Consider the following 17,118-nt stretch of genomic DNA (forward strand, 5'->3'; position numbering starts at 1 on the left):
CATGGCTGAAATGATTGGGACTAACAACTTCTCTGGCTATCCCAACCTCCGCAAAGTCTTGTTCACACATACACCAAACAGTCCAGAACCGCTGGAGATTTCATTCCAGCTCAGGAAGGAGGCAGAGCTGCTCTGCAAGGAGCAGAAACAAAGGCAGTCCTGGAGGTGCCTCCTGCCTGTAGATGCTGTGGGGGAGCACCTCCAGACCTGCTGAAAGGCAATGCGAAAGCTTGTCCTGCTCTTACGCTTGAGCTGGAGCTTCAAGCTTCTTGTCAGGCACCTAATGTTTCCTAGGAGGGAACGGAGTATGGGAAAAACTGCAAAATGGGACATGTAGCCTCCACGAGCCTTTAACATTTGTAATCAAAGTGCATAGAAAACAATTATAAAATGTGCAAAAGTATCCGTCACAAGCACTTAATACTTCCATCCTACAAAGCCGTGAAATAACTCGTATTCTAATTCCATAGAGCTGAAATTTAAGTACCTTGGAGCCACCCGTTAGTTTTAATTCTCTAAAACTTTATAGAAAAATCCCTGGGGGAAAAAAAGAGTTGCGTTTTCCTTATCTCTTCCCTGCCGTTGGTTTCCTTCAGCTCCCCCTACACCCCAGTGCAGACGGCAGCTGCCGGGTCTGCCACCGCCGCCCCGCCGGGGTCCCTGGAGAACCGCACGCCACCGCAGCCCGGGCCCGACGGGCGCCGCGCCTCAGCGGGGCTGTCCCACGGCGTGTCCCCGCGGGAGGGCGGGACAGCCCCGGCCCACCCCGCCCGCGGGCGGTGCCGCCAGGTGCGCCCGCCCCGGCTCCTCGCCCCTCCCCGCCGCGCCGGGAGCTGCCGCCCCCCGGCTGAAGTCCGGTGCCGCCGCGCCGTGCCGTGCCGGGGGTGCCGTCACTCGGCGCTTCCAGCATGCTCCTAAGATGGCGGTAGCGGCGGCGGGCGGGGGCGGCCGGGCGCAGCGCAGCGGCTGGCTGGAAGTTTTGGTGCGGGAGCGCTGGCACAAAGTGCTGGCCAACTTGGGCGGCGAGGCGCTGGTGCTGAGCGGCGAGGAGCGCCCCGACGGCGCGGCCCACAACGGGCTGGGCGGCGATGGGACGGCGTGCCGCGGGGCCGAGGGCGGCGGGGCGCCGGCGGCGGCGCGCACCGCCTTCACCGACCCCCCCGAGCAGGTGCCCGAGACCATCTCCAACAAGAAGCGCTGCGTGAAGGTGCTGAAGCAGGAGCTGGGCGGACTGGGCATCAGCATCAAGGGGGGCAAGGAGAACAAGATGCCCATCCTCATCAGCAAGATTTTCAAGGGGCTGGCGGCTGACCAGACCCAGGCTCTCTACGTGGGCGATGCCATCCTGGCTGTGAACGGCACCGACCTGCGGGATGCCACTCACGACGAGGCGGTGCAGGCGCTCAAACGGGCCGGCAAGGAGGTGCTGCTGGAAGGTAGGGGAGCGGAGCGGGGCTGTGGGGCCGGGCCGGGGGCCAGGGGATGACCCCGCGCATGTGGTGCGGCTCCTCCGGGCGTTTTTCCGGCGAGCTGAGTTCACACTCTGTACGCCGCGCCGGGACCCTCGATGGCGTGTGTTATGGATACAGCCCCTCGGGAAGGGACAAGCGGGATGCGGCGGAGCCGGGCTTGAACTTTTTCCCCTCGTAACCACGGGCGCAGTCCCCACAGCCCCGTCCGTGCGCGGGCATTGGAGGCTCCGCAGCCCCGTCCGGTCGCGGGGACGGGTCTGCTCCTGGGCTGAGGCTCCCGGGGGGAGCCGGACCGAGCCTCCTGCAGGGTGAGGGATCTTTTGGATCTGCCGTCAGGACATTTTCACACCTTTTCAGCCCAAGAAAGGTGGGGAGAGTTCGGTACTCTGAGAGAGGGGTTAAAGAAGTAAAGGAAGCCCCCGTCCTACCCTGGCATTAAGGGAATGGCTTGGGTGACTTTGCCCCGGTCATCTCGAAACGCCCGACACCACCGTCACTCCGGTTCCTCCTTCCACCGCCCTGCTCCCCATCGGGGACGGGGGCGAAGCGGTTTAAATGAAGCTGACGGTGCCTCACGGAGTCTTTGGCCATCCCTGCAAAGCAGCGCCTGTTCCTTTCTCAAGGGTGGTTGAAACAGTTTTGTAAAAAGTAGCCTTAGAAATTGAGCTCGGAGGAAGGAGCAGACGCTGGTGTGCGTGGAGGAGACGTGGAGGGACCGCGTCCCCCCAGAACGGGACGGATGTTGGGGGGAGCAGGTAGAAAAGCAGAGCCCAGTTCCCCCAGAGCTCATGAGGAGAGAGGCGTGCACAAACGTTTAATCCCTGTCTTTTCGCAAGGACTAATTTACTTGCTCCACCTGAGAGAATGAACAGCTTCAGAGCTGCCCTTGGCGTGTGTGTGATAAAGTGATTACATATTTGCCCACAAGTTCGTTTAACCGGAGGTCAGTGGCATTCGAGGCACGCTGCAGCGCTGCCTTCCCCCGTGCAGCGCTCTCCTGCGAGCCGCGGGCACTCCCGCCCGGACCTGGAGCCCTTTCGGTGCCGCAGGTTTCTTCACCTCTGTTTTTTGCTGGTTATTTCGAGGAGCAAAGGAGGTGCTGCTGCTGGCTGGGAGGTGCAGCTGAGGATCAGCTGTGAGCAGCCAACTATGGCATAAAGTTACAGAAAAAGTTTGAAAGGGTGAGAAGGTGTGAAATGTGTTCCACAGCAGTGTATGCTGAGAAACTCTTTTGTTGTCCCTGTGACAGTGAAAACTGGAGGAGGTAGTGCTCCATGAGGATTTACGAAGCTGAGGACAATTGTCTCTCCCCTCCCCCTGTGCCGTGCAATACCTGCAGGACCACAGTGCATCTCGTCTTCCCTCACTGCAGCTGAATTGATTACAGATATACCTCTGAGGTATTAATATGAACTTCTCTGGGCAGTCTGAAGTGAGGCTGTTGCATCTAAATTTTATCCCTGATTTTTTAATGCAGTTTAAGGGCTTTCTAGGGTGCAGGCCAGGTAGTGGCTGAGCTGTGCTGTGACCTAATGAGTAATGTATATAGTGCTGGCAGCAGTCTCCCTCCCTCTGTGTAGTGCCTGCAGCACTGAGCCTTAAAAATCCCTCCGTTTTCTTCTGGGCCAGGAGTGAAGATGAAGCCATTTCAGTGGGGGACACAAAGCACCCTCTTTCACTCCTTTTGACATCACAGCTATCTTGCATTTGTTTGCTCCATGCTGAGGTGCCTCAGAAGTTGTTTCTGCAATTGAATTTGTAATTTGCAAAATGAGAATGTATTTCAGTAGTGATCTGTAGGTAAAGTTAAAATATTCTGACGCTGCACTCAGTATTTTGTCCTGCCTTTCTCTTGCTATTTCAGCAGAGAAACCAAACCAAACCTTGGCTCCAGCATTGCCTGGGAGGGCTGCTCCCTTCAGCGGGGACCCACTCCATGGAATGGCTTGTGAAAACAGGCAGCTTAGAACAATTCTCTGCGATTTGATTGCCCGCTTTGAAGCTCATTCTTCAGCAGCAGAGTCTAAAATGGTATTTTTATTACTAAAGGAAGGAAAATCTAAAAGTCCTTTTTACTCTTTAAAGTATAGAAGGCCAACACTTGATTTTCCTTTCCTTACAGACTACAGGATTTTGCCATTTCCTGACTTCTTAGAGAGTTATATATGGCAAAAAGCAGTGTGATGGGGCAGGGCAAGACCCTTGTGCAGCCCCGCTCGAGACACTTTCTCCAATTCACAGAGCAAAGCCAGCATGTTTTTCCAGGGTCAAAATTAAGATTTACATTTTAGGGAGATTCTGAGATTTGTTTGTGCCTTCCAGTCCAGGAAAGGCACGGCAAGGTGTAAAGCACGAGAAACACGTTTCATGGTGCAGCAAGGCTCTGAGTATTGCCCAATGCATTGTGCATTCCTGGAAAGGGTCTTACATTACATTGAGTATTTCCTAGAGGTTATGGCAGGGAAGATGTGGCTCAATACACCCAATATCAGAGTGCTGGAGCCTGCCTGTTATATAGTGTCCTGCCTGAAACTGCTTGCTCAGTGAAATGAGGCATTTACCAGCTCAGCACTAAACCGAAGTCTCTCCTGCATTCCTGTGCAGGGAGGAAGGGAGTGGAAAATCCCTCCCCAGGCCTCTGCACCCCGTGTGGGAGGCAGGGCTGGCACCTGGGTGGGTGGCAGGAGGAGGAAGGTCTGTGAAGAGATGGAATCAGGCAGTGCTTCATTTTAACACTTGCCCTTTTTCCTGCATTGATCACTGTCTCTGAGCTGGTGGAAAGAGAGATTTGCTGAAGGATCAGAAGTGGTGTAACTGCAGCAGCTGTGCTGATGTTGGGGGGCACAGCTGTAAAGCCCCATAGGAGAGGTCCTACTCTAACAAATGTAATAGCCATGCTGGGTTGTTCTGTCTTCTCATTTTCCATCCCTGACACTTGCATAATTCACCTACTAAGCTAAAGTTCCCTCTTATAGGTGTAGTCTGTGTTGTTGGCCAGGGTGCCTTAAATCCAGTAGAATTTGATAACCAGAAGGGAAATAAGGCAACAGGTGATACTGCCTTAAGAGGAGCCATAAGGCAGAAGGCTCAAGAGGAGAGGGAGGTGATGGGGAGGAAGGACTTGAGCCCTTAGAAATCATTCTGTCTCCTCATCTGCGGGGATGGACCTCTTCTGCCTGCAGGGTTTAATTTCCTGTGAGCTGTCCATCACAGACTGGGTGTGGGGAGCAAAGCAGGCGGAGGGAGCAGGGCTGGGGGTAGCCCTGGTGTTGGGCTTGTCAGCCCTGGGTGGTTTCTGGGGTGTTCAGAACAGCAGGATGGAGCTTCTCACCAGCATTCAGGAGCAGAGAGAATTTCCCTACATGAGAGACGAGGCAGCCTCCTTGTACAATGCATATTTGCAGGTGTGGAAGGAAGCTAAAATTATCCTGACAGCTATTGTTTGCACATAGAATTTCCTTGTGGTTTTGTTAAATTTGGGCTATCCTAAATAAGCACTTTTGAAAATCAACCAGCCCCTCTCGTGCTGTGTGAAGCACATTACATTCAAGTGACTCTCAAGACACCAAAGGTGTTTGTTTTTATCAAAGCATCCTGGATAAGAGCAGTGTCTTGGCGTGCTCTGTAACTAAGCTGGTTGTGCTTTACTTGTATTCTCTATGTGTTCAGTGAAAAAAATACAAACTTGAAGTAGCCTTGAAGTAGACTGTGCAAACAGGACCCCTCTGCATGATGCTGTATTGGGATGTGGACAAAAAAACCCTGCATTGGTGACTTTTGTCTTTCTGCAGGGTATTTTTCCCTAACTTGTTTAATGTGTGCGGGTGAGCTAGTACTGATGGTGGTGGAAGGTACGTAGTGGGAAAAGGAGCATCTTTAGTATTGGTAGAGATTTACTGGTTTTGAATGATTCCAAGTTAACACAATTGCAACGTCTGTGGCTTTGGCAGCATCCCTGGGTTTGTATAAATTTCCCACAGGGAGGCAGCCCCCTGCATAGTGAATTTTAGCACATGGAGAGTAGACTTTAGTAATCTTCTGTGGCTTTCTTGGAACTGATACACAGCTTTAAAGCTATGTAAGAATAAGCACAATGCAGTTTGTACTGTAGTAACATGTATTATTTTCCAGATAATATTTCTGTAAGAATTGTAGTGATTCTCCCCTTCCTACCCTTTTTAATTTCCTCTGGGTGAAGCAAAGCAATCCTATCTGTGTGAATTACATGTTGAAATAGTGTAAAATAGGTATGGGCTTCTTGTTGGCTTTTGATCTTATCTATGTTTTTGTGTTTCTCTCAGTAAAGTAGTGACAACAGGAGATTTCTGAGGATAACAAAATACAGTATTTATCCAGAAAGTGTATCTCCTGCAAGTATAGAGGAAAAATGAGGCACAGGGCACTTAATAAGCGTGTATGTGACATAACTAGTTACTACACTCAGGTCAGGGCTGTAAATATCAGTGACTACAAATTGTATGCATAGTTATTCTTTATGCTTCCAATATATATATGGACACTTTATCTTGTTTTTTTTTTTGGGGGGGGGTGGTGAGGTGGGGTTTGTACCAGCAAATATGAACTTAGGGAAATGCCTTATATGTAGAAGCTGTACATTTCATGACTCATGTATCTGCCCTTGGCACACATCAGTTTGAAAGTGAAATTGAAAGGGAAAGGAGCAGGTAATCTTATTCCGAGAGTTCCAGGTCTAAGCAGTTGCTGAGAATCTCAGTTTTGATTGTTTCAGCTGCCTGTAGCTGATGGAGAAGGTTGAGTGGCAACACTTGATGTGTTTTTCATTGATTAGATTAGATTACAGGCTAATTTAGCAGTCCAGACAGCCTGTATCACCTTTCACAGATAAAAATCAGTACATCCTCTTTGCAGTAATTCTTGTATGAGTCCTCTGTCTCTGTTACTCTAAAGAAAATAAGGCAGTTGTGGGCAACACATTCCTAGATTTATCTGGACCAAGTGCAGGGTGCCCTGTCAACCCAACCACCCTGGAAATCAAATACTAATCCCTATAGAAGCAACTACCATCTCCTTAAGGGTGCTTAGAAGATTAAATACGTCTAAAGATTTGGGATTCAATTGCACACACAGATTATTCATGTTAAGTATCATTAGAAAAGAACAAAGCATATTTTAGAATCCCAGTAGTAACTCTTTAAAGAATCTTTAAACCAGGAGAGTAAAATTGAAAGCTGAAGGCTTCTGCTATGGTTAATAAAACAATGTTTGTATCTTAATTTTGCTGGGGCAGGTACCTTTTCACTGGAGGGCATTTCCACCCTCTCAGGACAGCATTTTCACAGAGGTGATGCCGAGGGCACTGGCCTCCTCCCACCCCTGCTGCCCACTGGGCTTGGGTCAGAGATGCTCACTGCATGTCTGTCCTGAGGGAGCTGAGTGTCCAGAATTCAAACCACTTTGGGTTTGGGACAGCCCAGCTCAGGTGCGGATCCCAGTTGATCGATGGTTTCAGGTGTGAGCTAGGAAAGAGTTTTAACTTTCTTTTATTCTCTTAATGTCATTGTTTTTATAATACATGGTGTGGAACTTGCCCTGCTAGTAATGTATCTGTACATTTGGCTGTAAATATAGCATCTGTTTGTGTTCATTCAAAGTTCATAAGTATTAGAGAGTTTGCTCTGTCTGTTTGTAACCCATGCAGTAGTCACTCTGCTCTCAGGCTTTAAGAACACATTATTTCCATTCCATTTTTCTTATTTAGATTTCTGATCGTAAGATTATTTTGTCCTTTATTCTGCAAGATTATGTTGCCATGGCTACTTGTTAGAATTGGTACAGCTACTTCAGTAGAAGGGAAATTGGAGGAAACAGTAGTTCAAGAGAGCAATAGCATAAGTGAACAAAATATGATGGGAACAAAGCTGTCCTGGTACAGCATGAAGACTCTGGCTTTCCAAGTCTGAAACAATTTCTCAAGCATCTCAGAAAAATAGTTGGTGAAGAAGGGATGGTAGCAGTATTTCTAGACTGTGCAGAAAGTCCTTTAAATACTTATCATATAGAGTTTGTGAGTAGCTCATAGAACACAGCTTTGCTGGCCTTGACTTGGTGGGTGGAGGGGCCAGATTCTTCTTTTAGCCCCTCCCAGCCCCACGCTGGTGTCACTACAGCAGCTGTAGGGGTGAAATGGGCTACATTTGGCTCAATTATGGCACTCCTCCAAACCTTAAGCTGCAGAGTGGAGAGAAATACTTCTGCCAGCATAAGGTGTGCCTGTGCTAAGGGTCTTTACCAGGACATCTGTTCTTAGAGCAATCAGGGAAAGCACTGCACTGTTGTGGCAAATTGGGAAAGAGTTGAGACTCAGAATAGGAGGAATAAATTGACTTGTTTTGACAGAGGCACAAAGTTTGTTGTAAAGATGGGAAGGAACATCAGGGGAGTGGCAGCATTTGGTGCATGCCTTGGGGAGTCACTGCAAGCAAGGAGGAAGTTTGAAGATGTTCAAGGTGAGACATGGTTGATTTGGGCTGGAGAAGTGTGTGAGAAACTACAAAGTATGTAGAAAGCATGGAGTGCTAGTTGTTATTCATGCTACATGTTGGAAGGTGTGTTGTGAGCCTCCTTCATGCTCTTAAATACATGTGTCAGCTGCTATTTGGCAGGACCAGGAAAGCTGCTGTGTGAGACCATATCTCTGTGCTTTAAAAGATGGTTAATAGCTCAGCCTTCTTTACCTTTCTCTTCTGGGAGAGAGGATTTTCATAATTGAAATTATGACATCCAGCATCTTGCAACATCTCAGAGTCCAGCAAAACTGAGTAATGAACTAGGACACAGAAGCTTGCATGTGGGGGAAGTTGGAAAAGACAGAACTAGTTTGTTCATCATCCAATTAGCACACAAAACATAATTTTTTCCAGAACATAAGTTTTTAAACTTACTTGAAAAAGGTTTAATCTGCTGTGACTAGTTCATCAGATTGCTTCAACACTAGATACTGCCTAGCTGTTAGGTTAAGTTTGTTCCTTAACATAAATTCAATTAAGGAACATAATTTCCACATAACTCGTTGGCAGATTTCTGACTGCTGCTACTGTACACTTCTGTTACAGTCTGGCTTTAATTTTGTCTGTCTAGAACTTGAACTACTGAACTGGTTACAGCTTTGTTGCACATATGCTAAGGGCACAGCAAAGTAGGTCACTGCCAAAGCAGCGCATCTGTATTGTACTGTTGGGTAAAATGGAGTTTTTAATTGTAAGGAAATGAGCCAAAAAAACAGATTGTGGGAAAACTGTCTCTAATCAGAAATTATTAACATACAGCTCCTTCTAAAAATGATATGCAGGTTTTTGCCGAATTGTTGAAGTTGTGCTTATTGACATAGCTCTAGAAGTCATCAGAACTAAAGCTGTGGCTGTTTATTCCTCTCTGCTCTGGGATATTTCCTTCTGAAGGTGGCATGTATTTGCAACTTCAAGGCAGCACACAGGTGAGTAATGAGTGTGTGCATCTACATGAACAGCTTCTGCTCACTTTAATGGCAGACTGAAAATTGGTCAATTCCTGATATGGTGTAAGTACCTGAGAAACAGATTTTTTTTCCAAGTATCAGAAAGCTAGAACTATATCATAACATAAAAATAAAATGTAAAAAGCCAGTATCAGAATATAAATTCTTTTCTGGTAAAGAGACACAGCTTACCTGATTTGCTTCAACAGGTAACATGACCTCTTGGGAATATTTATTAACCTCATGTGCCTTTTCAGGGAAATGGGACCATTAATTAAACTTTATGTTCCATTTGCCATAGGCATATATAGCTGGTGCAGTATCTATTTTGGCTTTTAACATAATCAAGAGGTTATGAGAGAGCATGGAAAAGCTACACCATGGAAATAACCTATCTCCACTTTAGTCTGAATTATTTCAAGAATATTTCAAGCTATTTCCAGGATGATTTACTGTACTGATGTGTTTAAACTGCCAGTGGCTCCGATTCTGCAAGGGGAGTAAGAGGCAGCTGTGTGAAGATGCTGGAGAGGTTATCCAACCTGGATGCTGGTAGAGTTATCCAACATGTATCTTTTGAGGCTGCTTTAAGCTAATAGTTTTAACTCAGACAGTGAAAGTTTAATCTGTTTATCCTGGTGTTTGGGCTTTAGTCCCCATGAAGCAGCCTGGAAAGACAAAGCTAGCAGAGAGATTGGCAGGAATGTGGTGGCAGGTGTGATTTCCCTTATAGCAGGCAGTTTCCCTTTGGTCTTACCCTTCCCAGGTAGAAGCCAGATGGATCCTCCTCTTACTGATGTGAAGCCAAGGGAGGTATTTAGGTATTGGATGTTCGGAAGTATTTTCCAGGAATAAGGTGAGGAAGATTTGTGAGGTTTTTTATTTGATTTATTTTGTCCGGCTTGGGGGATTCTTATTTGGGTTGGTTTGTTTATTTGTTTATTGGGGGTTTGTGTGTGTGTGTTTTTTTGGGTTTTGTTTATTTGGTTGGGGTTTTGTTTGTTTGTTTGGGTTTTTTTTGTGGATGATGCTGTGAACAGAAAAAAAGGTTTCCAGATTACAATTGTTTTCCAAAGAACACATTACTCTTGGTAACTACCTGTCCCTTTTAACCTACTTGTCCTGTCTCATGCAGCGATGGACTTTCCTGGTGCCCAGTCTCTTCCTCCGTCAGTGATGGGTGGATGGGATGGAGAAGTGTCTGCAGAGACCCAGCAGGATTCCTACCCTGTAAATACATACTTGGGCAGAGAGACACAGACCATAGGATGTATTTATATACATACTTCTGTAATGAACACTCCATCAACAGGTGTTCCTTGTGTGGTGCTTGACCTTCATATGTGCTTAGGGCCAGCATTGGCAGCTTTGGGCTGCTGGGGCTTTGCTGGGTCTGGAGAGGCTGAGCTGCCTGTGACCCATTGGGTCTCTGCTTTTAGCATGTCATGCTGGACTGTTCCAGCTCAGCACTGGAGAGGCTGTGGAGTCTCCTTCACTGGACATACTCAGGAACAGTCTGGGTGTAGCCCTGTGCTCTAGGGAGATCCTGCTTAAGGAGCAGGGTTGGACCAGATACCCCACCCGTGGTCCCTTCCAACCTTAATTGTTCTGTGATTTTTACTCTGTATCTCACCACTGGGAAGACTTTTCCAGAGCTGGGGATGTGGCTGTTTGTGAGCTCTGCTATATTAGAGTCAGGAAGGTGTGCTTATGCAAAAGAAGGGAAGCAAGCTTCAAGCTGGAATGACTTAGATCATGACAACAGGCTCTTCATTAAGAGCTCCAGGTGTTATTACTGTGTTTTGCCCAAATTAAACACCTCTAGATTTTAGAAGCTTAGGCAAATGTCCGGTCAAACAGTTAACATAGCCCAAATTTTTGAAGCTTTGAGCACATTGGTGGGGAGTGATGCTTAAACCTGATTAAAGACCTAAAGATGCTGCAGATGTCTCGTCTCAGATAATCAGCTTGAAGCCACTGTTGCTGTCATGGCTTTTGTTACCCCTTTCTTTGCAGGAATAGTGGTTGGGTTGTAGGCTGATGCTCTTGGGATGTTTGTAAGACACAGCTCTCATCTAGCTCTGGGGAGGAAATCTCTATTCTGCCTTGAAAGAGCTTCAGTCTTCTTTGTTTGTGAAATGCTGGAGAAGTGTCAGACTAAAAATGGCCACAGAAGTAAATAATATTTAAATACAGGGAGAATGCAAGTGAAAGGAACTAGTTTTTAGAAGATCTGTGTTGTTTGGCAAACAGCTGCCTGTATAAATAGGTGATGTGCGAGGACAGGTCATAAAGAAAGCATTGCAGTAACAAACCAGTGGAATTTGCACTTAACATGTTAAAATCAACCGTGAAAGTCTCCATTAAGGAGAGTCATAAATTGAAGTTCTAAGAGATAGTGTATAAAATATCCCTGAAACTAAAAATGATTGTGTGACAGTTTGATGTTTCTCTCTCACTCTATTTTAATAAACACGTGGGATAGATTATCAAAAGAGCAGCACTTTTTATATGAAGTCTTGAGGAAATAAATAGTGAGTCTGAGCATATTATAAATTACACTCAATAAAAATAATCTGAAATTGATTCTGGGCTTTTTCTGTGTTTGGACTGCATTGCTAGGATCATTCTGTGTTGATCTTGTTTTATATATTTATTGAACTTTTCTGCTAGGCATACCGTGAAATGTTAGTATTTAATGCTTGAGTTTTCGTTCAAGTACTGCCAGAGCTTTTTGTCTATGTGCATAAATAGTATTAAGACCTTAGAGAGATTTCAGGGTTCACTCTCTTTACAAAAGACTCAGGAACAAATATCTTTTGGGTTTTGAGGGAGGAAAGGAAGGGCTAGCTTGAAAACACACAGGTTTCTGTGGGAATTTTTGTGATGTTTCAAACAGAGATGGCAGTTTATATCTAAAAGTTAATCAAATTTCTTTCAAAAGGCTGATTTGAACTTGCATTTAAGACCTTTCATAAGTAGAATTTTCTGTGTGAAAGAGCAGAGAATTACCCAATGTACCATCTCCTCATAGAAAATTTTTGCAGTCACATCATATTTATCACAGCAAATTCTCGTAGCCAAAAAGTTTTGACCAACTCAATGTAGTACTTTGTTCCCATTTTGTTAAAATACAGTTAGTTTCAATACATGCAGGTATTTATTCAGTCCTTTGGAAAAATTAGATATGCTGTTCTCCTTAATCACTTTGTTCTGTTACTTTTCTGTCAATATGCACACTGCATGAAGAGGATAAGGATGTGTATTTGGTATGAGCCAAGACAGATACGCTTCCAGTAGAGAAGTCACAAATGATACATTATATGAATTCCTGTAAGACATTTACATTTGATCTTTTCAGTTAGTCATATTTCTGGGGGAATATTTCTTTCTTGTTTCTCTGAAACTCACAGTGGAAACCTTGAATACAGGAGAAAATGAGGAAGAGATTCTGAAGTCTCTAAAACTTGCTTAAAATAGCTCTTTTAGGTATAATTTTAATATCTTCTCAATGCAGCTGTAAATTAAGTTTGCCTCACTACCTTTTTAGCTTTTGCTATATTAAAGACCTCATGTAGAACTCTGCATGTGAAGGAATGAAGTTCATGAAACCATAAAGGCTGGGAAATTATTTCTGTGGTGGAATATGCAATATATTACTTAGTTTCGTTATTTTCTTTTTGCTTTCTTTCTGTTCACTATTGCATTGGCTGATGTTGGTTTAGGAATGCCTTAAAGTGGAGCTGTTAAATCCCAGAGCTGAGCTAGCCCTGGTGTGGGCACAGCTGTGAATGTCTATCAGCAGTACTAGATGGGCACAAGGGGCAGGTAGGCACATACAGCTGGCATGCGTGTTGTACATGCGTGTTGTACATGCGTGTTGTACATGCGTGTTGTACATGTGTGTTGTACATGCGTTTGCTCATATCCAAGACAGGATTTGTTTGTTGTCAGTGCAATGTAGATGAACAGAAATAAATAGAGTCTTGATTATACCTGCACTGAAGGAGTCTCGGTTGATTCAGTTGCTGAAATGCTTTACTGGGGGCTGCACCTGTAATTTTGGTTTTCCTCAGGGTCTGTTTCCCACTCGGACCCTGCTGTCCTGTGCGGTTGTCTGTGGCCAAGCCTCTGCTGGTGAGATGGTGATGGCCAGGCTGTGGGGACAACCTGCCCCCTGCTAGAGTGGCAGGAAGGGGAATGAACATAGAGCAGGAGGTAGGAGAGTGAAAGCCACCTTGTCTTCAAGCTGGCACAAGTGTTCCCATTAATTTCCATGAGATATTTATTAGCTAGCAACAATGACATAAATCACTGATAGGGGAAAAAAAAGATGCTGATACAGCTTTATGTTTTCCCCAATACCTACTGTATTAATTCTTTAAAATAGTATGAACAGCTCTTTGGTCCTGACTGGGTGACTCACTGGGCTGCCTGTCTGCTCTGAGCTGTCCATGGAGTCTCTGGTCCCGTGGTGCTTTACTGTGCTTAGCAAACCTGGCTCCATACTCTGCCTCCCCAACCCTGTCAGGTTGTCCCTCCTCCCGTCCCTTTCCTTCAAAGACCGATGAGTAAAAGCTTTGTAAAATACACGTGGCAGCAGTTCAGTCTCCAAGTTCGGTCATTTTGTGCAATAATAATTGATTAAACAATTGTTTCTTTATTTACAGTTCTGTGCTAATCAAGAAGGCTGAATAACTCTGCACAGTCACACGTGTGCTTAAGTTGTGGGTACTTGTATCAAATTAGAAAGAATCAAAATGTTTCTGTTACAAACCTCTCTGCTTTCTCTTTAAGTTCCAGAGTGACAGGCACTGTATCAACAGTTTTTCAAAGGATGTTTCAGGTCTTCTTTCTTGTTCAGAGCCAAGCCCTGACCTCTTCAAGAGCAGAAACACACTAAAAATAGTGTTTCACTGGAGCAGAAAGTGGTCACTGTTTGTGGAGACAACAAAACTATAGTTTCAGGTGGAAGCTGGTTTATGAAGTAGTTTTTCTTTTTTTCCAAAAAGCTGCACCCAGCAGAGATCTGACCCCTTTCCATTTGAACAGGAGGTTTGTACGTGCCCTCATGCCCTCTCTGTACAACTCTCCATGCATAGATGATTTTCCAGGAGAAATTTGAGTTTGTAACTGCCTTGGTGCCATTGCAGTATATAGTGCCAGACTGTGACAGTCATCAGAAGTATTCTGGGTTTGCAGAGTACACCAAGCCCAAAGTCTCTGGGTGCCCCTGACCCAACAACAATGCTCCTCTCCCCACCGGGTTTTCTGGATATCATTTGCCTGCTTTTTGATTTCTGACTGCATCATTTAGGATGCGAGGCAACACCAGAAAAAATTTGATGTTTATCAATCAGCCTGATTATGCAGGGAAACCTGCAGTTGTAGCTGAACAAGTAATTGCATAATCCAAACCTTGGCTTGCTGACTTTGTCCCGGCTGGCTGCTTTGTGTGTGTGAACCTGGCAGATCCCTGCTGGGGATGAGCTGCGCCTCCGGGCAGGCTCCATCAGCTCTGATGGCTCACAGCCAGACCTGATGCTTTGCCTTGTCTCTAAAGAGGTGCAAATTTGTGACCACAGTTTAAGAGAGATTGAAAAGTGACAGAGTTGGTATCATAACAAGAAGGTTGAAGCTGCAAGTCTGTATTTTGTGCAGGGGAATTTGGCTTAGCTCGGGAGCCCTGAGATCTCCAGGCCTGGAATGAAACAAAATTACCTTGTGGGTTTTTTTCTTTTAAATGTAGGCATCATTAGAAAACATGGAGAGTTAAAGCTAAGCCATAATGTTAAAGCTGTAATCATAGTTTGGAGAGTGCTGCAAAGAAATCTCTTACAGTAGTACATGGAGAGTGCGCAGTTAAAATATAATAAATGATTCTGAAAAGTCAAGTGAGACACAGCTTTGCAACAGTCATGCCATGTGTTTTGAATGTTATTTCCTTTATAAATAGAATAACAAAAAGTAAATCTGATTCAACAGCACTTCAGCTGCAGTGCCCCTGGCATTGACTCCTTTGGGGATCAGTTCTGGTGGAAGGACCCCTGTGGACTCTGAATAGCCCTGCTGAAAGACACTTTTGTGTGAGTCACAGTGGCCAAGGAGGCTGGAGCAAAGAGGGGCTGTTAGTCTGCTTGCTCTGGGGATGGGAGTGGTTTACAGAGCCACAGAACTGTGTAGGTTAGAAAAGACTCTAAAGATCATTGAGTCCAACTGTTAACCCAGCTATGCCAAATTCACCACTAAACCATCCCTACATTCCACATCCACACATTTTAAAGTATGTTCAGGGATGGTGACTCCACCACTTGCCTGAGCAGCCCGTTCCAGTGCTTGATGTGAAGAAATTTTTCATACTATCCAATCTAAACCTCTCCTGGTGCAACCTCAAGCCATCTCTTCTTGTCCTGTTACTTGGGATGAGAGATTGGCCCCCATCTTGCTACAAACTCCTTTTAGGGAGTTGTAGAGAGAAATAAGGTTTCCCTTGAACCTCCTTTTCTCCAGGCTAAATATCCCCAGCTTTGTCAGTTGCTCATCATAAGAGTTCTGCTCCAGACCCTTCCCCAGCCCCTTCGCCTTTTTTTGGTCATGCTTCTGTCCCAGAACCACCTTCCACCATGTCCCTGTTTAGTGCAGTAGGTGGGCTTAGCATAGAAGTGGAGGGGATGGAGCCTGGGAGGCAGTGTCAGCCCCCTCAGACCAGCTTTCCTTCCAGCTGCCTCGTGCCGTGCCAGGATCCATGGTTTCTGTGCACAGGTACTTCATGAAAGTAAGGGAGGCCCTGCAAACAAAAATATTCCACTTTGTAGGCTTGAAGCAGGGTGAGCAGCAGCAAGGCCAGGCAGAATGTCCCGACCTGCTCTCAGTGTATGTGTAGGCTGAAGTTTAGTGTGTATAAATTCCTCTGTCCATGTGCTGATCCTGTAGCTACATAGATGAGGATGACCTTTGCATATATAATGTATTTCATGTTGATTTCATTAAGGCTAAGTTTGGGTAAGGCTATGCTTAAGAAGAGCCATGACTTTGTTTTCTTTCTCCTGTGGGCACATGAATGCTGATTGTACTATATAAAGCTGCTTGTTGTTGAGCCTGTCCCGGTTCAAGGTGAGGAGAAAAAGCGTTCATGTTTTTATTATCATTCCTCCCTCTCTCCCTCCCTCCTATGCTGCACCAAAACAAACAAGCAAATGGTAGCAATGGCCAAGGAGGGAAGCAGCGTTTTGCAGATCATAGCTTTTTCTGTTGGGAAACATATACCCATGTTTAACTTCTTTTGAAAGAGTGGCAATGTTGAATATACAAATTAAACTCCAATTTACACAAGTTGAGATTTCCATGAGCACTTCACACAAGTATTCTCCAAGTGCAATGCTTTGAAATAATGAAATTTGCTGGGAACAGTCTTTGGGGAAGTGGGACAAGCCTTGTTTGTACCCTTCCCCCTTTGACGCCAGCCTGTGTCAGCCAGTGCCACGGCCAGCTCTGAACAGATCAGCCTTTGTGTCCCCAGCACAAACATCCCTCTTTTCTGAGGGAATGGGCAAAATGGGCTCTGACCAGCACAGCCAGCTGTTTGCAGCTTGTTGGGCAGCAGAAGAGACAAGTGGCTCCTCTGTGTCCCTGTTAAAATGCTGCTACAGAGCAAACTGTAGGCAGGCAGTGAAACAGCTTCAGTCTTTACCAGCCAAAGTTTAATATTGGCTGTGAGGTACTTCAGCTGTGTCACAAGACTCCCCTGCTTGCTCTTCAGAGGTTTTCTGATCTGGTTAGAGGCTTAGAGCTGCTTTGCTGCCCTAGAGCTCTGAGTGGTGCAGAGGTGTATTAGTGCCCAGCAAAGCCGCTGCTGGTTGTTTCTTTCCTTGGCAACTTAAATCTTCAAGTGTTTAGTGGCAATGCCTCTTGTGGGAACCATTTAAAACTTTCAAAAGCCAGTAACAATGTCTGCCACTGTTATTTCAGAAGGTGTGCCCTTATGAAATTTTGGAGGAGATCTGGAATGATGTAAAGAGTCTAATTCTGCTCTTTTCATTTATATGATGCCTTACACTGGTACTATTCAAGTGCTTGGGGTTTTTACTATTCTTAAGTAAACTCAGACTTGAGATACTTCCCCTGGCCCAAGACTTATTCACCATTCTTCCT

General features: G+C 45.5%; 1 protein-coding gene across 2 annotated transcripts in view; it reads left to right on the plus strand.

Moving 5' to 3' along the window:
- The first annotated feature begins 642 nt into the window (after positions 1-642).
- The window catches only part of SNTB1 (syntrophin beta 1), a 119,591-nt gene continuing 103,115 nt past the window's right edge, over positions 643-17,118 (plus strand). Inside the window, exon 1 of one of the 2 annotated variants that reach the window (XM_063419937.1) lies at positions 643-1,436. In XM_063419937.1, the coding sequence (XP_063276007.1) occupies positions 920-1,436 (517 nt within the window). In that variant the 5' untranslated portion in view covers positions 643-919. The remainder of the gene's footprint in view (positions 1,437-17,118) is intronic. The other variant, XM_063419854.1, reaches the window with a different exon arrangement.

The sequence above is a fragment of the Prinia subflava genome, chromosome 1, assembly GCF_021018805.1.
Source record: "Prinia subflava isolate CZ2003 ecotype Zambia chromosome 1, Cam_Psub_1.2, whole genome shotgun sequence".
NCBI classification, from domain to species: Eukaryota; Metazoa; Chordata; class Aves; order Passeriformes; family Cisticolidae; genus Prinia; species Prinia subflava.